The following is a 25254-nucleotide window of genomic DNA, read 5'->3' on the forward strand; positions in this document are numbered from 1 at the left end:
CACCCCACAAAAAAAAAATGCCTTTACCTCTGTACTGTCTCTCTGCCCCACCCCACCTGATTTATCATCACAGATGCAGACTACTAAAGCCTGGCATAGCCCTGTAGCACTATTGTCTCGTTCATCAATTTGCTCGAGCAGGCACCAGTAACGTCTCCATTGTGAGGCTTGTTACTGTTTTTGGCATATTGAAAAAAAAAAAGCCTGGCATATTTGGTTTTAAATATCCTGTCTTTGTCTCTGGCTCCAATGCCCAGCTCTTGGCTATGGAGAAGCTATAAGAGGGGTCGGACTCACATTCCAGACCAGGGGCAGTTGGACGAGGCAGCCTTGCCCCTTGCCCTAGGTCCCGGATTCCTAGGTCTGTAGGTCCCTCCTTAGCTGATTCCCAGCAGTTTAGAGAAACTGGTATGAAACTACGTATTCCTGGGTAGGCGGTTTGCAGTGAGTGAACCGTCGCTCCCCGGGAAGCTGGGGTGGAACCCGAACAGCTCTAACACAGCAGTGCCCTTTGGCCGTGTTCTGTTCCTTACCGCTGTTCCCAAGTGAACTCAACTAAGTTGTGTCTGAGGACTAGGAAGCAAATAATAGACTTGAAGACTGAACCTTGGAGACAGGAGCCCTCGTGAGAGAGGAGGAGGGGAGAAAATAGGTGAGAGAGCTACGCTGCCACGGCCTCACAGACCAGTGCCCTCATAGCCTGGGCCTTGGCTGTCTAATAGGCAGGCTGGCCTAGTGCCCCTCTTCTCACAGTCAGGGAGCTGTGGGGGAACTGAGCCAACAGGGTGAGCGGGGGAGGGCCATGACCAGGAATCAGAGTCAGTGACAGGGATCCCAGGGTCAGGGGATGTGAGGAAATTAGGCTCCTTCCAGCTCCGGGAGTAGAATAGTGCGACCATGTCAAGGCCAGAGTTAGGAATTGATTTGTGCCTGATGGCGTGTAAGCAGAGGTGACTTGGCAAAGTCCTGGCAACTGGATACCAGCGCTGGTGAGGAGGGAGAGCTGGTTTGGGTCAGATAGGGCCTTGCTGGCCCCAGAAATTTCTCTGTGAGCCAAGGATACCTACTGTCTGCTGTCTCTGGAGGAAGAGGGGTGGTGAGTGCCACCCAGCTAGGGAAGGGCTATTTTGAATGCAGCTATTTGGGGAGAGCACGTTGCTGCTTTGTGTTTATTTATGAGTCACTTAGGTTCAGATCCTTTCTCTGGGGACAGAGCACTTGTTCAGCAAACATGTCCTGCATTTTTGTCAGGAACTGAGTACTCTGAGGAAGGAAGACCCAAACCAGAATTTGGCCTCGACAAACTCATGGCTTCTCAGCTAGATTGTAAGAGGAAGTAGAGGAATTAAATGGTTGAAATGAGAAGAGAAATGAATGAAGCTAGAGAGGTCAGCTGAAAAGGTAGCTTCCCATAAAACATGTTTTCTGAGAGAGAGAGAGAGAGAGAGAGAGAGAGAGAGAGAGAGAGAGAGAGAGAGAGAGAGAGAGAGAGAGAGAGAGGAGAGAGAGAGAGAGAATGAATTAGGAAAACATTCCAAGTGGAATGGTATTTACAAAGGCAAAGGTGTTAAAAAGAGGCCTGGCAAAAAAGTATAGTCAAAATGACAAATGACATCTGCACTTATATGTTCATCGCAGCACTGTTTACAATAGCCAGAATCGGGGCTGGAGAGATAGCACAGCGGGTAGGGCGTTTGCCTTGCAGGCGGCCGACCCGAATTCAAATCCCAGCATCCCATATGGTCCCCTGAGCACGGCCAGGGGTAATTCCTGAGTGCAGAGCCAGGAGTAACCCCTGTGCATCGCCAGGTGTGACCCAAAAAGCAAAAAAAAAAAAAAAATACAATAGCCAGAATCTGGAAAAAACCCAAATGCCTTAGAACGGATGACTGGTTGAGGAAACTTTGGTACATCTATACAATGGAATACTATGCAGCTGTTAGAAAAAAAGGAAATAATGAATTTTGCATATAAGTGGATCGGCATGGAAAGTTTCATGCTGAGTGAAATGAGTCAGAAAGAGAGAGACAGACATAGAAAGATTGCACTCATCTGTGGTATATAGAATAACAGAGTGGGAGACTAACACCCAAGAATTGTAGAAATAAGTACCAGGAGGTTGACTCCATGGTTTGGAGGCTGGCCTCACATTCTGGGGAAAGGGCAACTCAGAGAAGGGATCACCAACTATAATGTAGTTGAAGGCCATGCGGGGTAAGGGTGTTGTGGGCTGAATGAGGGCTAGAGACTGAGCACAGTGGCCACTCAACACCTTTATTGCAAACCACAACAGCTAATTAGAGAGAGAGAACAGAAGGGAATGCCCTGCCACAGTGGCAGGGTGGGGTGGGGGGAGATGGGATTGGGGAGGGTAGGAGGGATGCTGGGTTTACTGGTGGTGGAGAATGGGCACTGGTGAAGGGATGGGTTCCCGAACTTTGTATGAGGGAAGCATGAGCACAAAAGGGTATAAATCTGTAACTGTACCCTCACGGTGATTCACTAATTAAAAATAAATAAATTAAAAAATAAAAAATAATTAAAAAATAAAAAATAAATAAAAATATATATTCTATTTGTAAAAAAAATAAAATAAAAAGAGGCCTGGGATTCAATTGCTGGCACCACATGGTCTTTTGAGCACTGTTGGGAGAGATCCCCTTCCCCATCCTCAAGCAGAGCCAGCAGTCACCCCTGAGCACTGCCAGGTGTGGCTCCAAAATAACAAAAACCTCCAAGATACAGCTTGCCTGTGACAAGTTTGAATGAAAATGTATGCTGAGACCAAAACAGATGGAAGGGTGTCAGCTGATGTATGATACAAATCATACATCTAATGATTAATATTAATCGTTTTAATGATTTAATTAATCATTAAAATGATTCGATCATAGATGTAATGCCAAAGAGGAGTTTGATTGAGATTCTATGAACAGTGAACATTAACACATATGGGCACTTGTCCTGTGCTGACATTGGCATGTTGCTGACTTTTGGGTCTCTGCATCCTTCAGAAAAAAAGGAAAATCAGTAGCCAGAAGTCCATCCAGGTGTGGATAGATAATACACTCTACAAGAAGCTCCAAGAGGATAAGAGTTTCTGTTCATTGAGGTTATCTCTGCCACTTAGAAACATGCCCAGTACATAGAATGCAAAGATAAATGTTTGTGTTTGGAGCATGGAATATTTCCTAGGAGAGCCACCCAAGAACTAAGCCTAATTCATTTCAGATGGCTGTCAGTGTCGACTCTTACTCTGGGGGCGGGTCAAGAGTCTGGCTCACCTGGGAGCCGGGAGCAGAGAACAAGATCCCCAGTGGCAGGGGGGGGGGATGATAACTGATCGATTGGTCCCCATTTCTGAGCCATATCATTTTCTTCTTTGGGAACCCCAGAACTGCCTGGTAAAGAAGGATGAAAATGGTTACTCTGCGGTGGTAGCTGACTTTGGCCTGGCCGAGAAGATCCCCGACGTCAGGTGGGTAGCCCTTCTGGGTGCTAGGGTCCAAGCAGAGACTGAGGCATAGAAAGCCTCTGCTACTTGCCCAGTGGCCAGGGTTTGGTGATAGTTGAGTCCTAGCTCCCTAAATGTGGTCGGTCCTAATGTGTGCTTGCCCTGGAGGGAGAGGAACTCCCAGGGCCAGAGAGCTCAGTGGCCAGCTCGTGGCCGGCTCATTTTTCATATAATCCCACCCCACAGCACGAGGAGTGAGAAGCTGGCTGTGGTGGGCTCACCCTTCTGGATGGCACCAGAGGTTCTCCGAGATGAGCCCTACAATGAGAAGGTGAGTCTGGCTCCCTGCACCTTGGGTTCTTAGGATGCACACGTTAGCAGACAGTGTCTGCGATGAGCGTTATGTTCAGGATCAACAGCCTTCCTGCCAGAAAGGCTGGGACCTGGCAGCTGTCCAGTGAATGAACAGAATAAACGGGCAGTAGAGGGCAGTGCTGGGCTGGTGAACATGCATGCAGAAACTCTGCCCTTCATCCCAGAGGGGCACTGAAGTCTTGCTCCCCACCAGGCAGATGTCTTCTCTTACGGCATCATCCTCTGTGAGATCATCGCCCGCGTCCAGGCTGATCCAGACTATCTACCCCGCACAGAGGTGAGCTGCCGGCCTGGGGATCAGTGCCACTGGGCTGAGACTGTTCTAAGGCAATACAGTTATTTTGTTGTTGGTGTGAGGTTGATGGAACTGGGTTTATACGGATGGTTCTCAGTGGCGGTTCCCAGCCTCCTCTCCTGAGCAGGCCACGGTAGGGAATGATTGATGACTCATTTACTCATGTCCCGTTCCTTCCACAGAACTTTGGGCTAGACTATGATGCTTTTCAGCACATGGTGGGCGACTGTCCCTCAGACTTTCTGCAACTCACCTTTGACTGCTGTAACGTGAGTGTCTCTTTCACCCCTAATTGGCTAGGAGCTGGCTGAATCCTTTCTACCTGATTAGGACTGTCGGGAGAGACCACTAAATAGCTTCACGAGAAGCTTATTTCACTATTGAGTGACAATGCTTGTCTCCCCTCCTTTGAGCCTGCCAGGCTGTCTATAGCCTTGGTGCATGGAGAGGAAAATGCCTTTGTATTATTCAGTTCTGGGCTGGAGCGATAGCACAGTGGGTAGGGTGTTTGCCTTGCACACAGCTGACCCGGGTTTGATTCCTCTGCCCTTCTTGGAGAGCCCGGCAAGCTACCGAGAGTATCCCGCCCACACAGCAGAGCCTGGCAAGCTACCCGTGGCGTATTTGATATGTCAAAAACAGTAACAACAATATAGCACAGTGGGTAGGGCGTTTGCCTTGCACGCGGCCGACCCAGGTTCGATTCCCAGCATCCCATATAGTCCCCTGAGCATCGCCAGGAGTAATTCCTGAGTGCAGAGCCAGGAGTAACCCCTGTGCATCGCCGGGTGTGATCCAAAAAGCAAAAAAGAGAAAAAAAAACAGTAACAAGAAGTCTCACAATGGAGACGTTACTGGTGCCCGCTCAAGCAAATCAATGAGCACCGGGATGACAGTGATTATTCAGTTCTAAGCCTGAAGGTTAGACACCCCCTCCTTTGGCCTTGGGTGTTGATGGATCCTGAGTCAGGTTTTAAGTAGATTGGGATAAAGCAGGTTCCCAAGGCCTGTGGGAAAGGTTCTTGCTAAACTTCATTGTATATCTCAGATCTGGGCATTTTATCACCCACAGGAGGTTCTTCAGCTTGGCTCAGGTTTCCCAAAACGTGAGCTGCAGAACTTGAAAATAATTAACAAATACGAGGCTATGCCTATAAGGGATAAGACACACTGAGGTGGGGATGGAGCGATAGTACAGTGGGTGTAGTGCTTGCCTCACATGTGGCAAACCCCGGCTTAATTCCTCATATGGTCCCTTGAGCACCGCCAGGAGTGATTCCTGAGTGCAAAGCCAGGAGTTACTCCTGAGCATCATCAAGTGTGACCCAAATAAAAAATAAAAATAAAATAAAAGGACATAGGCTGAGAGCTCAGTGGGCTGGACATGTGATTTGCTGGCTGGAGGCCTGGGTTCAATTTCTGGCATCTCATGGCTAGTAGTGGCTCTGAACACTCCTGGGTGTGCCCCTCCCTGCCTCCCCCCCCCCCTCACACTCCCCCAACACCACAAACAAAAGACACATAGGAAGGATGTTGAAATTAAAAAGACATCTTCCCAGGATGGAGCACAGCGGGTAGGGCATTTGCCTTGCATGCAGCCTGACCTGGGTTCGATTCCCAGCATCTCATATGGTCACCCAAGCACTGCCAGGAGTAATTCCTGAGTGCATGAACCAGGAGTAACCCCTGTGCATGGCCAGGTGTAACCCAAAAAGCAAAAAAAAAAAAAAAAAAAAAAAGATATCTTCCCAATCCTTGGTTTTGGGAATCACTTCATGGCCCGGGAACAGAAATGAACTCAGAGGCCATCTTGAGGGTGGAAGACAGGAGGATGCCAGGCTAATAGCTGGTGTGGATGCCTACAGATGGATCCCAAACTGCGCCCATCATTTGTGGACATCGAGAAGATTCTGGAGGAAATTCTGAGACGCCTAAAGGAAGAAGAGCTAGAGGGCAGAAAGCTGCAGCCCGCTGCCAAGGGTAAGCTAGACCGTGTTCAGCCTCGCCTAGGGAGGAAATTAGGGCCAGTTTCCACTTTGAGGGCTGGAATTATAGGATCCAGTGTCTAGAAGTGAGGGGAGGGGGAAGGGGATGATGGGAAAAGTACAAGACTTTGAGTTGCTCCCTTGAGTTGTTCCTCACTGGTGAAATGGGGACAATGACCTCTGCCTTGGTGCATGAAAATATTTTATGGTGTTGGGACCAGAGCAATATTATAGCAGGCAGGGCACTTGGCTTGCATATAGCTGACCTGCAATCGATCCCCAGCTCCCATATGGTCCCCTTACACCACCAGGAGTGATCCCTGAATGCAGAGCCAGAAGTTAGTTCTGAACCGAACTAGGAGTAAGCCTTGAGCTCTACTGTGGCCCAAAACAAACAAAAAATTGTGGTGCAAAGAACAGCTTCTGTTTGATAAAACTGGGGAGAATATCACTGACTTGACACATTATTCTTTAGGACTCTTGGAGAAAGGACTTGGGGTGAAGCGACTGAATTCTTTGGATGACAAGATCCCTCCCAAGTCCCCACGCCCAAGACGTACCATCTGGCTGTCTCGAAGTCAATCCGACATCTTCTCCCATAAGCCCCCATACACAGTGAATGTTTCAGACCCCTACTACCAGCCACGAGGTGGTACTGCCCGTACCCACAAAGTCAACCCTTTCATTGCTCGGCAGGACCTCAAGGGAGGCAAGACCAAGCTCTTTGACCTTCCTAGCAAGTCTGTCTTCTCCTTGGTATTTGACCTGAATGCACCAGGGCCTGGAAATATGCCCCTAGCTGACTGGCAAGAGCCCTTGGCCCCATCTGCTCGCCGGTGGCATTCTTTGCCCGGCTCCCCAGAGTTCCTGCATCACGAGGCCTGTCCATTTGTGGGCCAAGAAGAATCATCTGATGGGCCCCTACCACTCCTCAACAGTCTCAAGTATCGAGTGAGAGAGATTCCACCATTTCGAGCATCTGCCCAATCAACTGCTCCCACTGAGGCCATGGACTGCTCCAGTCCCCAGGAAGAAAACGGTTTGGGGCCCAGGCCCCAGAGGGCAAATCCATACTTTCAAGATGCCTCTGAGAAGATGGAGGTAGAAGAAAAGCCCAGAGGCTTGGCTCCACTCCCTTTCTCTCTCTCTTAGGCTTAAGTCTAAGTATGCAGAGATCAGGATGGGTAAGACTAACAGCCTTGTTCCCATCAACCCCTGGGCATCAACCTTCAGCTGAAGCCACAGGGGCCCCAGGGTACAGAGAGCAAATTTTCCCCTGGAGCCCACAGAGCAAACAAGCCAGGCTCAACGTTGGGGTTTCTAATGCCCCACGGCTGTGTATAAGGGAGGCGGCAGTTGAGAGCATCTTCCTAAGTAGGGCCAAGAGCTGGTACCAAGTGTATGAAATCCAGCAAAAACTGGCTCACACCTGAGCCCCCAGTGCACTTCCCAGACAGGACCAGAGAACTCCTAGTTCTAGTTTGTGCTGGCAGGCAGCTGATACCCCAGGTTCTTCTATTCCAGGTCTATCTCTTGCCCTTTCCTCGGGGCATATAAGCTACCAGATGGAATCTGGAGCTGACCAGGAGGCCATAAAGGGTTGGTTATTTCTCGGACCTGAGGACCGGGGTGCTTCTTGCCAGTATGTCTAAGACACTTGAATACTTGCTGTTTGCACTGACTGCACGGTCAGACCACGTCACTACATTTCTATGCAAGGGGAGGGTAAGGCAGTGTGGTCATTCTGGCTTTTAGCTAACCTAGTCAAAGATCCTTTCCAGTTGATTAATCTATTTTCATATTTATGAAGGCGTCTTAATGTTCTGCCCTGTAAGACTTTCAACTTTGTGGTTGGAAGTGGGGCTGGTTTTGCAGGCCCTTGGTCTGCTCTATGTATTTGTCTAATGTGTGAAAACACCCAATTGGTTAAATAGTTTCTATATGGGCTGATTTTCTTCCCTTCCTGCTATATGGCTGGAGCCACGGGAAGAGCTATTCTTACAGAGTCGCAATAAGAAATAACCAAAGATGAAGTTGGTCAAATATTTTCATAACTTGTGTCTGTTGATTTTTTTTTTTTTGTAAAACTTTCCCAAGATACTTTCTGATTAAAAAATAAATAAAGACGGTGTTACAGGTCTTGGTTATCTTCTTGTGTCCTTATAATTCGGTTTGCAGGATGTCCAGGAACAATACTGCCAGGATGGTTCCCAACCCTCAAGCCACCTTGGGAGAGAGAAGCACAGGGATGCAGGCCCCTCGGTTCCACTCTCAGCTTCTCCTCCTGGGCCCCGAGTGCTTGGCAGAAGTTAGCTGCTGCCCCAGGCCAGCTTCATCTTCTGGTTATGGGCTTTTGAGGAACGGGAGAACTGACTCTTGGCCACCGTGAGAGGTACAGCTTTACCACTCAGATACACCTTGTTGTGGCATTCTGGTAGCCACGGTCCAGAGCCACTGGGCTGGACTCCTTGGTTCACGCCCATGTAGGCCATCACAAAACCTGTCATAAAGGCGTCGAAACCAGCCCGATGCAGTCCGTCCCCAGGCACTGGGTTAGGACCGGCCTGACTTGCTGGTAATTCGGGGGTGACCAGATCAGGTGTTTCTGGTTTTGTTGCCGTAAGCCCCACCTCTAAGTCATTTTGGGGAGCTTGCTCGGAGTCAGTCTGTTCCCTCATCTCTTCCTCGGCTACCTCCTCCTCAGTCTCCTTGACCTTGAGGTCATCCCCACAGACTTGCTTTGTGGGAGGACCGTCCTCAGCCCCTCCAGACGTCTGTTTTCCAGGCAGGCCCAACAAAGCCCTCCGCCGTTTTTCTCTACGTCGCCGCCGCCGCCGCTTGTCCTCCACCACAGCCTCATCATTGTCAATGATAAGGTCAATATCGTGAGATCGAGGACACTGTGGTCCCAGGGGGCACCAACCATAGGCCTAGAAGCAAGAGAGAAGCTTAGAGGTTCCAAAGCATCAGGCAGGCATCTCCCAAAGGAAACAAAAGGCAGGGGTGGGGGACAGGGAGAAGTGCCCTCACCGAGAAGTTGTCACAGACGTTGGTGGAATGAGGACGGTGATTTGTGGGGGGCAGGCAGCAGCGGTAGTCTATATGTGCCCTCATGCTAGCAGGATAGCTGCAGAACTCCAGGGTAAGATGTGGGCTGCCGGCTGCCCGCTGTTTCCCATTTTCCCGCTCACTGTGGCGATTCAAGAGGGAATTGTTTCATGAGCAGGGGTTTTATGTCTTTTGTTTGTTGCTGAATCCTCAGCATCTAAAACAGTGCTGAGCACAGGGCAGATGCTCAAGAAATATCCTAAACAAATGAATGAAATAGTCCCCCCCCTTTCTCCTCAACCAATTCCTTACCACTTCCGGAAGGCATACTCTAGGTAGGAGGCCACGAAGCGGGCATGAAATTCAGCTGCATATTTGGTGTCATAAATGCCAGCTGGGAACATTTCACACAGGTCAGCAGTGAAGGTTCCCAGGCTCTCGGGCAGGTGCGCATAGAAGTTCTGGTACAGGAACACCAAATCTATGAGACCATTGTGTAGCACCAGGGGCCGCCGGGCCCGGATAAGCTCCAGGAACAGAGTCCTCACTGACTGGCTCTGGCTCTCATCACCCTGTGTGGAAAAAAAGGGTCACTGGGAAGCACAGAGCCCCCACCCAAAGCCTGGGGGTGCAGGACACTTAGCCCCAGCACCCCCAGTTGGAAAGCTGTCCCTCTGCCGAAGATTGTCATCAGTCTTGTTTCCCCAGACTTCCTGAGGAGTAGATTCTCCCTGTCTATCCAGCTCAGAAGGAAGAAATGAAGTCACAGAGGCATCTCACGGATGACACCAACCTTGTCATTGCCCTTGTGGTAGGGGATGCCTTGAGCATACTGGCGGTTGAAGTTGAAGCCATGCTGTACCAGGAACTGCACGGACTTTGGCTCTATGACATATTCCTCCATGCACAGCAGGGTCAGATTGAACACCTGGACCAGGTATGAGTGTTCCCCCTGGGAAAGGAAAAGGGTCTGTCACATCACCCTCACACCTGATCTCAACCCTCACCCCGGTCATCACAGACCCACACACCAACCTTGTCTGGCTGCTGCTTGAAGCAGGCGAAACCCAGGGAGAGGACAGAACGGGTTCTGGCAGCATGACACACGGCCTTGTAACGATCTTCGATGCACCTGGGGGTTGGGTTTGGGAAAAGCTGTAACTGGGCGCCTTCTGAGGACTCAAACCACCTAGGATTGTGGCCTCCAGACCAGAGCTGAGGCGTGGCTGTCCTGCCCAGGGTGGGACTAAAGAGGAAAGGGCTGGGTGCTGGTGTGGTAGTAAAGTGGGCAGGTGCTTGCCTTGCATACAGCTGACCAGGGTTTGATCCCCAGCATCCCATATGGTAACCCAAGCCCAGCCAGACGTGATCCCTGAGCACAGAACCAGGACCAAGTCCTGAGCGCCACTGACCCCAAAATAAAAAAAAAGAAAAAGGGCTTATACTTACTGGTTCAGCAAACTTTTCCTGTCCCCAAGCCCACTCAGTTCCTAAGAGTGGGGAAAGGGAGTGTTTAGGTCCCAGGCACCAGCCCTCCTACAACCTCTTGCCCTAATTCCCCAACCCTCACCGTGTCCACAGCCACAAAGCTGGCAGTCTTGATGGCCAGCAGGAGGGACGGCCACATTTCCTTGAAGTTGTCACTTTGCACATCCACCACAGGCACCTGGATTACTAGCTCCTCTCCGGATTTGGTGCTTTGGCTGATACCTCCTGGTGACAAGGAAGTTGATAGATGTTCATGCTAAGGCACCAGTCAGAGGAACATACAAGCAAGGCCATAATTGGGACCCTTAGGGTAGTTTGAACTGAGACAAGAAACGGCAGTCTTCCCCTCAAGTCACTGTATCTCACAGCACAAGTGTTGGGAGTAAAGAATGTTCTGAATTTGGAGAGAGGAAATAGGGGCCCTCCAGTAGCTTCTGCAAGATCCTGGGAAAATTGGGGGCTGAAGTGATAGCACAGCGGGTAGGGCGTTTGCCTTGCACGCAGCCGACCCGGGTTCGAATCCCAGCATCCCATATGGTCCCCTGAGCACCGCCAGGGGTGATTCCTGGGTGCATGAGCCAGGAGTGACCCCTGTGCATTGCCGGGTGTGACCCCCCCCCCAAAAAAAAGATCCTGGGAAAATTACACCCCTCTCAGTATCACAATCTGTATAAGTAAGACAGCGGGTGGTCTAGATCACAGCTGACAGTCCTTCTCCCCGCGTTCTGCAAGAATTATTTTACAGTGCTCGAAGACAGGTTCCCTTAACACACTCCACAAGGGTCCATACTACTATGTTGTCCAAATACCAGGTTGTTTCAGCAGCCACGAGACGCAATGCCAGGGTATGTTCCAGAACCTGAAAAACAATGCTTTACGCCAAAGCTCCCAATACCTCCCACTTCTTTTGGACCAAAACGCCCAATCGACCCCCAGCAGAGCTCCGGACTACACGTCCCAACATGCCCTAGCCCACCTTGGTTCTGCCCGACACGCCAAGCCTAGGCAGCCCGAGCCGCGGTGCACACCGGGACTTGTAGTCTCCTCGTGTCTAGCTCACTAGGAAAGAGCTAGTCCTCGGAAGCTTTAGTTCGGTCTGCAGAAGCGTAAGCCCGAGGCTTTCCCCTCCCGCGGAGCACACCCGCTTTTAGAGCGTTCCCGGGGGCGATGCTCACCGTCAGAGGCCGCTGGTGCTGAGGCTGCGCCATCGTCACTGTCCGCGGCCATGACGCCGCGCATTCCGCGCCCAGGTTGCTGGTGGAAACGCAGGACTTCCGCTTCTCCTTCCAGCGCGAGCGGGGCGGTCGGGGAATGGAGGCGGGGCCTCGGCCGCGGGGTCGACCGCGGCTCCCACTTCCGTTCAGACCCCGCGGGCTAGCGGGCCGGCTGAGGAGCGGGCCGGGGACTCGCTGGGAACCTATGGGCTGGCTCCAGATTGGCCGGAGCCACGCCCCCTGGCCGGAGCCACGCCCCCTGGAGTGCGTCTTGGCGCGGAGCGCGGGAGGCTGCCCACGAGGTAATTTCTTCGCGTTCCCGGGCTGTGAACGTGGGTTTCCGCTTTAGGATGTTTACATCGATACCTTTTGGGGGACTGTGCGGGCAAGGATTTCCAGCTGCCCGAGCACGCCCAGGAATTCGGCAAAGACGGGGCAACAGGCGAGGAAAAAAAGGATATTCTGGGAAAGGAAGAGTTGGTATTACTGCGTTCCGCGAAGTAAACGAGGCGGGAGAGATTTACTGCAAAAACTATAAAGCGTTTGAAATAGTCCCGGCAAATCATGAGAGCTTGAGTCAATGCCTCAGCAGTAGGCACGGTGAGAAAGGAACAAACTGTGAGCAGTTTGGAAAGGGTGATTGATTACACGTGACGCCTGCCACCTGTGGAGGTCCCCACCAGAAACAAATCATTTTCCCCAAACAAATCATTTCCTCTGCTTCCATATTCTCGGCCCAAGTATTCTCAATCCACTCTCTCCACTTGCCTATGAATTCTCTCGGGTTCGTCCAACTTTACTGGGTTCTTTTATTGTCTGAATTTCACCCTTTCTTTTCCTTTCTTTTCTGCCATGCTCAGGGACTATTTCTGGCTATGCTCGGGGATTACTCCTGGCAGTGCTTAAGGGACCATATGTGATGCAGGGGATCAAATGGTTGGTTGCATGCCAGGTAAGCACCTTAACTCTTGCTCTATCTTTCTGGCCCCTGTATCGTTGTGTTTTTTGTTTTGTTTTTTGCTTTTTGGGTCACACTCGGCGATGCACAGGGGTTACTCCTGGCTCATGCACTCAGGAATTACTCCCGGCGGTGCAATGCTGGGAATCAAACCTGGGTTGGCCGCATGCAAGGCAATCGCCCTGCCCGCTGTGCTATCGCTTCAGCCCCTCCCTGTATTGTTTTAATTTCTTCTGTTCTGTTACACCACCCCCACTGTTCTTTTTTTGTAGTGCTGGGGATCCAACCCAGGGCAAGTGCTGTGCCATGGAACCGCATCCCTGACCCAAATTATATTTAAAGGGGAAAAAAAGCCCTTTACCAGCTCTGTCCTTGTTAATTTTATATCTATTACATATAATTTACCTGGCTTAACCCAGGAGACAAACTAGTCAACAAGCGACCTTTGCTCTTGAGGACTTTTACACTAATGTGGGGAAAATGGACACTGAACAAAAATCACAAGTAAATGTGAAATACAGTTGACTTAAGAGCAGCAATGGGGGGGGGGTGGAGCAATAGTACAGTGGGTAAGGCATTTGCCTTGCACACAGGTGACCTGGGTTCCATCCCTGTCATCAGATATGGTTCCCTAGCACTGCCAGGAATAATTCCTGAGTGCAGATCCAGGAGTAACCCCTGAGCATTGCTGGGTATGACCCCAAAAAAGTTACAAAAAAAACAAAAAGCAACAATGGTGGGGCTGGAGCAAGTCCATTGGGTAAGGCACATGTGTTCCTCACAGCTGATGATCCCCCAAGCCCTGCCAGGAGTGACATCTGAGCACAGAGCCAGGAATAAGCCCTGAGCATCTCTGGCTGTGGTCCAAATACACACACACACACACACACACACACACACACACACACACACACCACCACCACCCCCACAAAACTAAAAAAAAAAAAAAAGTGGAGGAGAAGTACACTAAGAGGGTAAGACACAGGTCCTGGTTTGGATGCTTAAATCAGTATTTGAAGAATGAGTAAAAGAGGGCCAAGGATATAGTTCAGTGTTAGAGTACATGTTCCCCAACCCATGAGGCCCTGGGCTCCATCCTTAGCATGAAATAAGAAAATAAGCAAATGAATAAATATAGGTAATGCATAGAAAAGCTATCCAACTAAGATAATTGACTTCTTCTCTCAAAGCAGTGGCTATGTGAGCCAGATTTCTTGGTGGCCTATGAGGTACTTCGTGATCCTATGCTCTTACCTCAACCTTATTCTACTACTCACATATTCCTCTTTCTATTCTAACCAGAGGCTGGAGTGATAGCACAGCGGGTAAGGCGTTTGCCTTGGATGCGGCCGACCCGGGTTCGATTCCCAGAATCCCATATGGTCCCCTGAGCACCGCCAGGGGTGGTTCCTGAGTGCAGAGCCAGGAGTAACCCCTGTGCATTGCCAGGTGTGACCCAAAAAGAAAAAAAAAAATCTATTCTAACCAAACGGTTTCTTGTTCCACAAACACACCAGGCACAAAGGGTATCTGCACAACCTTCTTCCTAGGCCACCTTTCCCATACTTGTCCACATGGCTATCTCTTTCAATAGCTTTACATTTGTTTAAAAAAAAAAAAATCACTATTATTATTTTATTTTTTTTGCCCCACCTGGCAGTGCTCAGGAACTACTTCCACCTCTCTACTAATGGTTATATTTGGGGAATCAGTGATAATGATCAAATGTAAGCCTTCTGTATGCAAAACACATGCTCCATGTTCATTGAATTATCTTTCTGGCCCTCAACTATCACTTTAAAAAGGCCTACCTGGGGCGAAAAGAAAAAGGGGGGTGGGCAGAGCGATAACACAGCAGGTAGGGTGTTTACCTTGCTTGCAACCAATCTGGGTTCAAACCCCGGCACCCCATATGGTCCCCTGAGCACCGCCAGGAATAATTCCTGAGTGCAGAGCCAGGAGTAACCCCTGAGCATCGCTGGGTGTGACCAAAATAAAGCAAAAAAAGAAAAGGCCTACCTTGGGGCTGGAGTGATTAGTGATAGTACAGTGGGTAGGACGCTTGCCTTGCATGCAGCTGACCCAGGTTTGATCCCCAGCATCCCAAATGTTCACTCCAAGACTGCCAGCAACGATTCCTGAGCACAGAGCCATCACTGGTGTGGCCCCCAAGCGAAAAACAACAAAAAGGGCCTACCTCGACCACTTTAAAGTTGCAAAACTGGGGCCAGGGAGCTGTGATGGACCTATTCTGTTCCTTATGCTGTTCCCAAGTAAAATTAACAGGGTTGTGTCGAGGGCTAGAAAACAAATATTCATCGTAAGACTGAAGCTTGGAGGAGGTCGGCATGGAAGGTGCTTGCCTTACATGTGGCAGACCCAAGTTCCACTCCCATCACCCTCTGTGGTCCTCCAAGCCCACCAGGAGTGATCCCTGAGCACATATTGTACATAAGACCTAAGTACTGCCTGGTGTGGTCCAAAAACAAGTAAAATCCCAACACTTCTTTCTCCTTTTTCCGTGTGTGTATGTGTGTGTGTGTGTGTGTGTGTGTGTGTGTGTGTGTGTGTGTGTGTGTGTGTGTGTGAGTGTGTGTGTTGAGCCACATCCGGTGGGGGTCAGGGTTTACCCATTGCTTTCTCCTTTGTTCCGTCCGTGTGTGTGTGTGTGTGTGTGTGTGTGTATGTATGTGTTTTGAGCCACATCCGGTGGTGTTCAGGGCTTACCCATGGCTCTGTGCTTTAGAATCACTCCAGAGTTGGCTTTGTGCCAGGCAGACACCTTAATCCCTGTACTTTCTCTACTCCCCACTACTTTTCCTTTCTTGGTTTCTTTATGGTGGGGGGACCATGGTGGTCTGAGGGATCAAATCCAGGCCTCCTGCCTGCAGACAAGGCATATGCTCAGCCTATCAAGCCAGCTGACTTTCTGGCCTTGGAGAACTTGATCGAGAGGTTTAGCAAGGGGTTTGGTTTAGTAGAGAGAAAAAGCAGTCTCTGGAGGCAGACTTTTTGGGGTTGATGGGGCCAGAGTGATAGCACAGCAGGTAGGGCATTTGCCTTGCAGACAGCCAACCTGGATTGGATCTCTGGCATTCCATTTGGCCCCCTGAGCACTGCCAGGAGTAATTCCTGAGTGCAGAGCCAGAAATAACCCCGGAGCATGGCCTGGTGTGCCCCCAAATTAATTAAGCATCTAATTCTGAGAGTGCATGGAGATGCTCAGCCCTGGTCATACCTAAGCCCCAAAACAAAGAAACCAGCTTTTTGGGTTTGAGTAAACAAGTTGTTTAGTCTTTATAAGCCTCAGTTTCCTCATAACTAAAATGGAGGTAATCCTAGAAGGTGTTTCAAGAGTCTTTGGAAGATTGAAAATCTAGTAAAGCCTGGGGCTGGAGTGATAGCACAGTGGGTAGGGCGTTTACCTTGCACACAGCCGACCCGGGTTCGAATCCCAGCATCCCATATGGTCCCCTGAGCACCGCCAGGGGTGATTCCTGAGTGCAGAGCCAGGAGTGACCCCTGTGCATCGCCGGGTGAGACCCAAAAAGCAAAAAAAAAAACAAAAAAAAACCCTCAGGGCTGAAACAAATGGAGACGTTACTGGTGCCCACTTGAGCAAATCGATGGACAACGGGATGACAGTGATACAGTGATCTTTTCTGGTCTAATAAATTATCACTGGCTGGTCATGAATAAAGAGAAAATGCACTAGTCAATCTTCACTGCTCCTTTAATGCTCTGGCTGCCTTTTCTCTATCTGCTTAAAACTGCCCACCCCTATGATAAGGCTTTACTAGATTTTTTTTTTTTTTTTTTTTTTTTTTTTTTGCTTTTTGAGTCACACCCGGCGATGCTCAGGGGTTACTCTTGGCTTTGCACTCAGGAATTACTCCTAGCGGTGCTCAGGGGACCATATGGGATGCTGGGAATCGAACCCGGGTCAGCCACGTGCAAGGCAAACGCTCTACCTGGTGTGCTATCACTCCAGCCCCAGCACCTACTCTTATGCTCTTATGTACACATAAAGAACCTGGTCTTTTAATTTTTTTTTTTTTTTTTGCTTTTTTGGGGGTCACACCCGGCGATGCTCAGGGGTTACTCCTGGCTCTGCAGTCAGGAATCACTCCTGGCGGTGCTCGGGGGACCATGTGGGATGCTGGGAATCGAACCCAAGCTCGCCGAGTGCAAGGCAAACGCCCTACCCGCTATGCTATTGCTCCAGCCCCAAGAACCTTGTCTTGAGGCCAGAACAATAATAGAGCAGCTAGGGTGTTTGCCTTGCATGCAGCTAACCCGGGTTCGATCCCTCGGCATCCCATATCGTTCCCTGGGCCCTCCAGGAGTGATTCCTGAGTTCAGAGCCAGGAGTAACCCCTTAGCACCACCAAGTGTAGCCCCCAAACTAACAAAAATAACCTGGTTTATGGAGTGGGAGAGATGGTTCCAGTGGCAGAGCACATACCTCGCAGCTGTGAGACCCTGAGTTTGATCCCCAGTATTCATGCCCTTCCTCTCCTGCCCCTAGAACTATCTCACCAACATTACCTGGAGTGGCCCCAACACCCTCAGCATCTCGGCACTGCTATGTGTAGCACTGCACTGTAGCACTGTTGTTCACCGATTTGCTCGATCGGGCAGCAGTAATGTCTCCATCGTGAGACTTGTTGTTACTGTTTTTGGCATATCGAATACGCCACGGGTAGCTTGCCAGGCTCTGCCGTGCGGGCGGGATACTCTCGGTAGCTTGCCGGGCACTCGGAGAGGGACGGAGGAATTGAATCCGAGTCGGCCGCGTGCAAGGCAAATGCCCTACCCGCTGTGCTATCGCTCCAGCCCATGTGTAGCTCCTATTAAAAAATCCCTGTCCCCCTATACTCACAGTAAGGATCAAGAATCCCCAGCTGCTCCCAAAGAGGAGGCATTGTCCTTGTTCCAGGAAGGCCCTCATCTCTTCATCTGGAGATGCTCAGCCCCTGGTCATACCTTAGTGCCGCAGCCAGCCACGAGCAAACCCACCGGAGAGCCCCGGGGAAACACTAGAGAGGATAAATGGTATAGGGAAGGAGGTGGCTGTGCCTCTGGGGGCCCGCAAGATTCAGCTTTATTGTGACTGACCACTTTGGTGGGGCCCTTCTGTTCCAGGTCATCATGAAGAAGCCACGTGCTGCTGTGGGAAGGCGTTGCAGGAAGCAGGCGTCCAGCCAGGAGGGGAGGAAGAAAGACACCCTTCGGAGCATCCAGGCGAAGTCTCCAACCCCTGATGGTGCGGTGTTCTGTCAGTCCTAGTCAGAGATGGGGGGCCTGGTTTCATTGACCCCCCAGGGCGTGGCTCAGAGGAGGAGGGGAGCATGGCACTCATCGAGGCATTAAGAGGCTAATTGAGCATCTGAGTTTACTGTGGGACTTTGGTATAATTGTTCTGAATGACTGCTTTCTTTCTTTTTTTTTTTTTTTTTTGCTTCTGTTTTGGGCTACACCTGGCACTCTTCAGAGCCATTTTCCACTTCCATTGGGGAACATGCAGTGCCAGGGATCAGACTTGCAAAGCAAAGCATTGTATTCCAGCTCTTGGAGCTGTTGCTCCAGAGTTCCTCCCCTCACCCCCCCTGCCCCTAATACCAGGGCCTTAGCCCACAATGCTGGGGAGGACCCGGGGCCTCACCCTGGACCTGCTGGTTTGGTGCTTGGGCACCAGGAGTCGTCAGAGACCACAGAGCCGCAGCTGGCAGTGCTGGTGGGGACACAAGGTTGTGTTGGGAAGCAAATTTCTTGCACCTGCAGGGCTTGTGGGTTACCATGAGCGCTCTCCCATGAACAGCTGTGTTCTTCCCAGTGAAGGGAAGCCCTGTCTCCTCAGGTGGCTTTCAGAGGATCAAGGGAGATTGTCGGTTTCAAGGTATTTTGTAAACAGGAAATACCTACACAGGTTTATCTTAAGCTTGGCAGAAACTACCGAGTTTCCACTCTGGCATAGAGATAAAGGAGCCAGCAGTACAACCCTAGGAAAAGAAAAGACAGATTTTCTTTTGATGGGGTGGGAGTAGGGAGGGGGTCACACCCGGCTGTGCTCAAGGCTTACTCCTGGCTCTGTGCTTAGGGATCACTCCTGGTGGGCACAGGGAATCGTGTGGTGCCAGGGATCAAACTCATGTGGCCATGTGCAAGGCAGATGCCCTACCCATTGTATTGGCCTCAAATAAAGGGCAGATTTCATGAACACAGCCAGAGAACTCTGGTCTGATGCCCACCCCAGAGCTTACGCTGGGGCCTGGGGTGGGACAGGCTGCCTGCCCGTGTTCCTGGTGCACAGCCTGGCCATGGTCGAGCCTACATTTTCCGACCCTAGCAGACCTGGGCAGGCAGCAGAAGGCCTCTGTCTCTCCATACCATCTCTTCAGGGACCCAGCTGAGGTCACCAGCTTCCGGGAGCGTTTGCTGCGCTGGTATGACCGAGAGAAGCGGGACCTACCCTGGAGAAGGAAGGTAGGCTAACATGGCACAGGGATGATGGGGTGGGAGTGTGGCACCCCTCCGACACACACACACACACACACACACACACACACACACACACACACACACACACACACACACTCACTCACTCACTCCCCATCTGGGATTGCATTGACAGGCAGAGGGCGAGGTAGACCCCGACAGGCGGGCATATGCCGGTGAGTCCATCTGCTGAGAGTGGCGCTGCTTTATCTGGACACCCCCGGGGCTGGGTAGTCAGGGGCTCGGGGCTAGAGCAGGGTGGGGCAGCGGTGCCCTCATGCCAGCCCCTCTCCCGCAGTGTGGGTGTCAGAGGTCATGCTGCAGCAGACTCAGGTGGCCACCGTGACCGACTATTATACCCGGTGGATGCAGGTGACGTCAGGGAAAACGGGGCGGGGGCGGGGGCGGGGGGGGGACTCAGGGCTGTCCCCAGATGATGTCCTGCCCTTTGGGGGTGGGGGAGAGGAAGGCTCCCCCACTCCCTCACCTCACCGTCTCTGTTGGGGCTGCAGAAGTGGCCGACGCTGCAAGATCTGGCCAGTGCGTCCCTGGAGGTGAGAGCCACCCTGGGTGCGGGGTGGGCACTGAGGCCCGACCTTTGACCTCTCTGAACTCTGCACCCTGCCGCCCACAGGAGGTGAACCAGCTCTGGGCTGGCCTGGGCTACTACTCGAGGGGCCGGCGGCTTCAGGAAGGGGCCGTGAAGGTCAGGGGCTCTCGGGGAGGGTGGGAGCTGGGAGCCCCAGGGTGTCAGTTGTCTGTTGACCACGAGCTTTCTCACCCCAACCAGGTGGTGGCAGAGCTGGGGGGCCACATGCCACGGACAGCGGAGGCCCTGCAGCGAGCCCTGCCCGGCGTGGGGCGGTACACAGCTGGAGCCATCGCCTCCATAGCCTTCGGCCAGGTGAGCGCAGAGCCCGTCCCTGCTTTGGGCACCCGCCCTCCTTCCTGCCACACTCCTGCTGACTCCGGACGCCTCTGTGCCAGGCAGCCGGTGTGGTGGATGGCAACGTGATCCGGGTGCTGTGCCGTGTCCGGGCCATTGGTGCGGATCCCAGCAGCACTGTGGTGTCCCAGCAGCTCTGGTAGGCGATGGGGGTGATGGGGGAGGGCCGGCAGAATGGCCTCGGCTCACAGCAGTCCTCTCACCCTGTAGGAGCCTGGCCCAGCAGCTGGTGGACCCAGCCCGGCCCGGGGACTTTAACCAAGCCGCCATGGAGCTGGGAGCGACCGTGTGCACCCCACAGCGCCCGCTCTGTAGTCAGTGCCCCGTGCAGAGCCTGTGCCGGGCATACCAGAGGGTGAGTCATCTGCAAGGGGGCAGTCTGGGGTCTGTGAAAGTGGGGTCCCGTGACGCCCTGCTCCGTGCTTCAGGTGGAACTAACGCAGCTCGCAGCCCCCCACAACCAGCCAGGCAGCCTGGACGTGGAGGAGTGTGGTGAGCGGAAGCCCTCGTCCCTTCTCGCACTCTCCGGGCCTTGCCCGGGGAAGTCTCGTGCCAGTCCCTCCGACGTGTGAGGCTGCAGAGCCGGGCAAGGGCCTGAGTGGGGTCTGGGGTTGTCTCTTCTCAGCTTCCACCCCTGGGCAGTGTCCACTGTGTGCGCCTCCCACGGAGCCCTGGGACCAGACCCTGGGCGTCGCCAACTTTCCCAGGAAGGCGAGTCGCAAGCCGCCCAGGGAGGAATATTCTGCCACCTGTGTTGTGGAGCAGCCCGGAGCTCCTGGGGGTGCCCGGATTCTGCTCGTCCAGAGGCCTGACTCAGGTACCTGCACCCTGGGAGGAGGGATCGTGGCCAATGCAACCAGTCGGTAGCTCAGGCTTCCCCAAACGGCTGCCCTCTGGCTCAGGGCTGCTGGCGGGACTGTGGGAGTTTCCATCTGTGAGTGCGGAGCCCTCGGGGCCGCAGCAGCACCAGCGCCAGGCCCTGCTGCAAGAACTGCAGGCGTGGGCGGGGCCCCTGCCGGCCACCCGCCTCCAGCACCTGGGGCAGGTGAGTGAGCAGTGGAGAGGCCCGGCTGGGGGCTCTCGGAGCCACTTGCAGGAGTTGCAGCCTTTGACTGTCCCCCCCCAGGTGGTGCACACCTTCTCTCACATCAAGCTGACTTACCAAGTGTATGGGCTGGCCCTGGACGGGCAGGCCCCGGTGACTGTCGCGTCACCCGGCGCTCGCTGGCTGACCCGGGAGGAGTTCCACACCGCCGCTGTCTCTACTGCCATGAAAAAGGCATCACCTTTCTTGTGTTTCCCACATGTTTAAAAACATTTGATTAATTTTTTGGCTGGGGGGGCGGGGCGGGGCAGGGCACACCTGGCAGTGCTGGAGGGTGGGGAGGAGGAAATCAAGCAGGGCTGGGGGTTGCGCCCAAGCCTCCTGCATGCAAAGCGTGTGCCCCAGACCTAAAAACGCACATTTTAAAGAAAGTGCTGGGCATGAACCTGAAGACAACACAGGGGTGTGGCTCTCGGGGGAGAAACCAGCCCTTTGCTCTCCCCTCCCGGCTAGGTGTTCCGTGTATACGAAGGCAAACTGCCAGCAACCTGCAAGGTGAGTCACTTGACCCTCTCCCAGCCTCTTCCCAGACCCGAATTCATGAGTCCTTGAGGTAAATGACACACATTTGGGTGAGCGTTCTCCACACCAGGCTTCACTGGCGGGTGTGGGAGAGGAATAGATCTTGGCATTTCCCGTGGGTTGAGTGGAGAGGGAAGAAGAGCAGATGATGGAGACCGTAGTGTTCTCACAGCTGTGTGAAATAGCTAACAGGTTACTATTAGCTGTTAGATAGAGGCAGTTAGATAGTGGATAGAGGGCAAAGGGGAAATAAGGACCTGGAAAAACTAAGTGGCTGATAATTAGGGCGCTAGAAATGAGTTTTCCAGACGTGGGAAGGGAATCAGCAGTAAGGATGTTCTTCCCTGGTCTCAGGCACTGAAGTGGCTGTGAGCCGGGGGGGGGGGGGGGGGAGGGGGGTAGGGTAGGGGTGGGGGGTGGGCTGGAGCTGGCAGCAGGCAGGAGGGCCTGCCCAGGCCAGCCAGGACCATGACAACAAGCCACACAGGCATTTCAGGTGGAGGGTCAGATTTGCATTTTTGGAAGATTACCTTGGTCTGCCTTTCAGTTTATCCAGGGAGCAGAGACTAGAGACACACTGGGAACTTTCCAGGCTGGAACCTGAGCTGGGCCAGTGAGGGAAGGAGTGGAGAGAGGATTTCTCTGCTGCCTCCTTCAGTGCTCCCTTTCTTTGGCTTTTTTTTTTCTTTTCGGGTCACACCCAGTGATGCACAGGGCTTACTCCTGGCTCTACACTCAGGAATTACTCCTGGCGGTGCTGGGGGGACCATATGGGATGCTGGGAATCGAACCCAGGTCAGCCGTGTGCAAGGCAAATGCCCTACCCGCTGTGCTATCACTCCAGCCCCCCTTTCTTTGGCTTTTGTCCAGGGTTCCAAAAGACACCAGATCTCCACTCCGCGCAGCCGAAGAAAGCCCAGCGCAGGCCAGCAAGTCCTGGATCATTTCTTTCAGCCCCAGAACCACACTGGTGCACCCAGCCTTCAAAGTACCACCCAGTGATGTTTCTGGAAACCTTCAACTCCTGCAAACCCCGTTTTTTAATTAAAGTGTCTAATTTTGTATTAATTTTTGAGATTTCCCTTTCCTTAGCCCCCTCACCCTGCACCTCTGAGGGGTCTGAAATAAGTCCTGCTTTCTGCTGACCAAGCCAACTGAGCCCTGGGCCAAGCCTGGGTGATGGAGCGACCCGGTGTTCTGGAGAAGGGGAGAAGCAGCTGCAGGGAGGCCCTGCCAAAGGCTGACACCTAACACTGTGGTCCAGGACCTGCCGGTGGCTCTGATTCGAGCAGAGCCATCACCCCAGAGCAGGTGGCCGACTCAGCTCCTCCCACCTGCAGTGAGACACCCCACATGGATCTGCTGTTTGTGAACTCAAACAAGAAGCTATTTATTCAGGGTTACATTAACAATACAGAGCAGTAAGGAGTTAATAATCATAAGGCTGGGATGCGGGGTGGAGGGAAACAGGATCAGAGAGTACAAGGAAACTTCAGAATTACTGGTTACATCCTAAAGGTGGTTCCTCTATTTTACAGACTATATGTAAGAAATTGTTTCAACAAAACCCCACCTTTAGACTCCAGGAAGAGAATTTAGCTCCTGACAGGTGCCCATGAGATGGTGTGGCCTTATAGGTCCCCTGGGGTCATCCACAGCCTTTCCCTCTGGCCTGTCTTTTGGTGCCAGCGAATGGGTGCTGGGTGGCCCAGAGCTCCAGGATAGGCGGCTGCACCGAGCTCAGTCTTTCCTGCTGCGGGCCGCCTGCTCCTGCACAGACTGCCACAGGGCCCGGATGTTGCCCTGGCCGAAGCCTGTGGCGCCCTGCCTCTGAATCAGCTCTAGAAAGAAAGTGTCCTCGGCAAAGAGGGACTTGGTGAAGACCTGCAGCAGAAACTGGCCTTCCTCGCCATCTAGCAGGATCCCCTGTCTGGCCAGCAGGCGGGGCTCGTGCCCCGCAGCTAGGATCTGCCTTTCCTTGCCCGGCTGTTGGTAGTAGGCTTCAGGAGGGGTCAGGAGGCGGCCCCCCGCCCCCACCACCCCCTCTGCAGCTCTCATGATGTTCGGTGTGTACAGCCCCACGTGCTGCAGCCCCGGGCCCCTGTGCCGGGCCAAGAACTTCTCCACTTGGTCCGGTTCATCGGTGCCCCCAGGCAGGGACTCGGCAAACACGAGGGTGGGCACAGTGCAGCTCGGCGGGGCTCGCAAGGCGGTGATCCGGAGCCCCCCGCCGCCGGGCCCAGCTGACACCTCGAGGCCCAGCTCCGGATCCTCACCTGGGCTCAGTGGCAGGTGGCGGAAGTCTAGACAGTCGTGGAACCAGCGCATCAGTGCGGGGGTGCTGCCGGGGGTGCAGGCCAGGGTCAGGTGGTCCACGTGGCTGACCCAGCCCGGGCCGGGTGCCGAGGCCACGGGCGCGAAGCCGGGCAGAAAGGGCCCACGGAAGCCGGCGCGCTCCAGCAGCGTCAGGCTGAGATTGCCGGCGGGCGAGCCGATGACCGCGTAGGTGGCCGCGCCCTGCGCATCCCGCACGTTGACCGGCGGCACCTGCACGGTGCAGCCTCGCGCGGCCAGCGCCCGGGCGGCAGCGCCAGCATCAGTCACTTCGAAGCACAGGTTCGTGGCGCTGGGCACGGCGTGACGCGGGTCCAAGCCGTAGAGCGGCTCCGCGGGTCCCGCGCCCTCGTTCACCAAAAAGACAGCATCGCCGCTGCGAAGGGCCAGCTGCCGCCAGCCGTCAGCCTCCCGCGCCGCCAGGGGCTGGAAGCCGAAGTGACGCTGCAGGTCGCGGGCGAGGGGTTGCCCGGCCGGCACGTGGAAAGCAACGTGGCACAGTCGGCGGGCAGGCACGGCCATGGCGTCCCGGTGGCGCCGGGGCTCGGCCTCACCCGCGTGTCGTCGGAAGCCGGGGATATCGTCTCGCTCGCAGAGCGTGTTCCTCGCTGTTCACCTCAGGGGGGAAAGTCACGTACCGACCCCTAGCGGGAGCGCGCTTCTCACCGCCGCGCCTCCGCGAACTCCAGCTGGGTCCCCAAACGCGACCCCCAGGTCTGAACTGCGGGCGCTGAGAAGCACGCGGAGCCGGTGCTGGGGCGGGGCCTGCGAGGGGCGGGGCCTGCGAGGGGCGGGGCCCGCGGCCCCGGCCGACCTGCTGCTCCACCCGCGGGTCTCGGGAGTACAGCAGGGACGCAGGGACGTTCCTTCCCAGGGCCTCTGACCCAGTCAGTCTCACTAAACCATTCCTTCAGTCACAATAGCTGCCTTTTTCTCTCAGTGCCAGGCTTGGTTTCTCAACTCATCCCCCAACCTCAGAGAGAAGGGAATCAGCCCCGTTTGGGAGACAAGCCCAAATTCTCCCTCCTCAAG

At 53.3% G+C, this 25254-nt stretch overlaps 4 protein-coding genes across 8 annotated transcripts in view; 2 read left to right on the top strand and 2 right to left on the bottom strand.

Moving 5' to 3' along the window:
* Positions 1–8248, top strand: part of TESK2 (testis associated actin remodelling kinase 2) — a 118356-nt gene extending 110108 nt beyond the window's left edge. Inside the window, exons 6-11 of the mRNA XM_004620560.2 lie at positions 3396–3478; positions 3701–3785; positions 4023–4106; positions 4307–4393; positions 5990–6104; positions 6585–8248. Coding sequence (XP_004620617.2) covers positions 3396–3478; positions 3701–3785; positions 4023–4106; positions 4307–4393; positions 5990–6104; positions 6585–7261 — 1131 coding nt within the window. The 3' untranslated portion in view covers positions 7262–8248. The remainder of the gene's footprint in view (positions 1–3395; positions 3479–3700; positions 3786–4022; positions 4107–4306; positions 4394–5989; positions 6105–6584) is intronic.
* On the bottom strand, positions 7314–11948 carry TOE1 (target of EGR1, exonuclease). The gene is made up of 8 exons (XM_004620546.2): positions 11821–11948; positions 10728–10870; positions 10607–10647; positions 10193–10289; positions 9951–10109; positions 9470–9729; positions 9140–9299; positions 7314–9039 (listed from the first exon to the last, which is right to left on the bottom strand). Exons 1-8 carry the CDS (start codon positions 11882–11884, stop codon positions 8419–8421), a joined length of 1545 nt encoding a protein of 514 aa, XP_004620603.2. The 5' UTR covers positions 11885–11948; the 3' UTR covers positions 7314–8418.
* An 8-nt stretch (positions 11949–11956) lies between these two features.
* Positions 11957–22952, top strand: MUTYH (mutY DNA glycosylase). 5 transcript variants are annotated; one of them, XM_055139391.1, is made up of 17 exons: positions 11957–12161; positions 12720–12811; positions 17963–18083; positions 19167–19303; positions 19452–19491; positions 19614–19687; positions 19828–19869; positions 19950–20021; positions 20106–20219; positions 20303–20400; positions 20472–20616; positions 20690–20753; positions 20887–21078; positions 21164–21306; positions 21388–21540; positions 21820–21861; positions 22759–22952. In XM_055139391.1, the coding sequence occupies exons 1-17, from the start codon at positions 11957–11959 to the stop codon at positions 22888–22890; spliced, it is 1866 nt and encodes a 621-aa protein (XP_054995366.1). In that variant the 3' UTR covers positions 22891–22952. The 5 variants fall into 5 exon arrangements, with proteins under 5 accessions (XP_054995366.1, XP_054995367.1, XP_054995368.1 ...); XM_055139392.1 differs by having other exon boundaries at positions 19170–19303; XM_055139393.1 differs by lacking the exon at positions 12720–12811 and having other exon boundaries at positions 12024–12161.
* Positions 22953–23332: 380 nt separating this feature from the next.
* Positions 23333–24963, bottom strand: HPDL (4-hydroxyphenylpyruvate dioxygenase like). The gene has a single exon (XM_004620562.2). It carries the CDS (start codon positions 24742–24744, stop codon positions 23629–23631), a length of 1116 nt encoding a protein of 371 aa, XP_004620619.2. The 5' UTR covers positions 24745–24963; the 3' UTR covers positions 23333–23628.
* Between the last annotated feature and the right edge of the window lie 291 nt (positions 24964–25254).

The sequence above is a fragment of the Sorex araneus genome, chromosome 5 (genome assembly GCF_027595985.1).
Source record: "Sorex araneus isolate mSorAra2 chromosome 5, mSorAra2.pri, whole genome shotgun sequence".
Classification (NCBI taxonomy): Eukaryota; Metazoa; Chordata; class Mammalia; order Eulipotyphla; family Soricidae; genus Sorex; species Sorex araneus.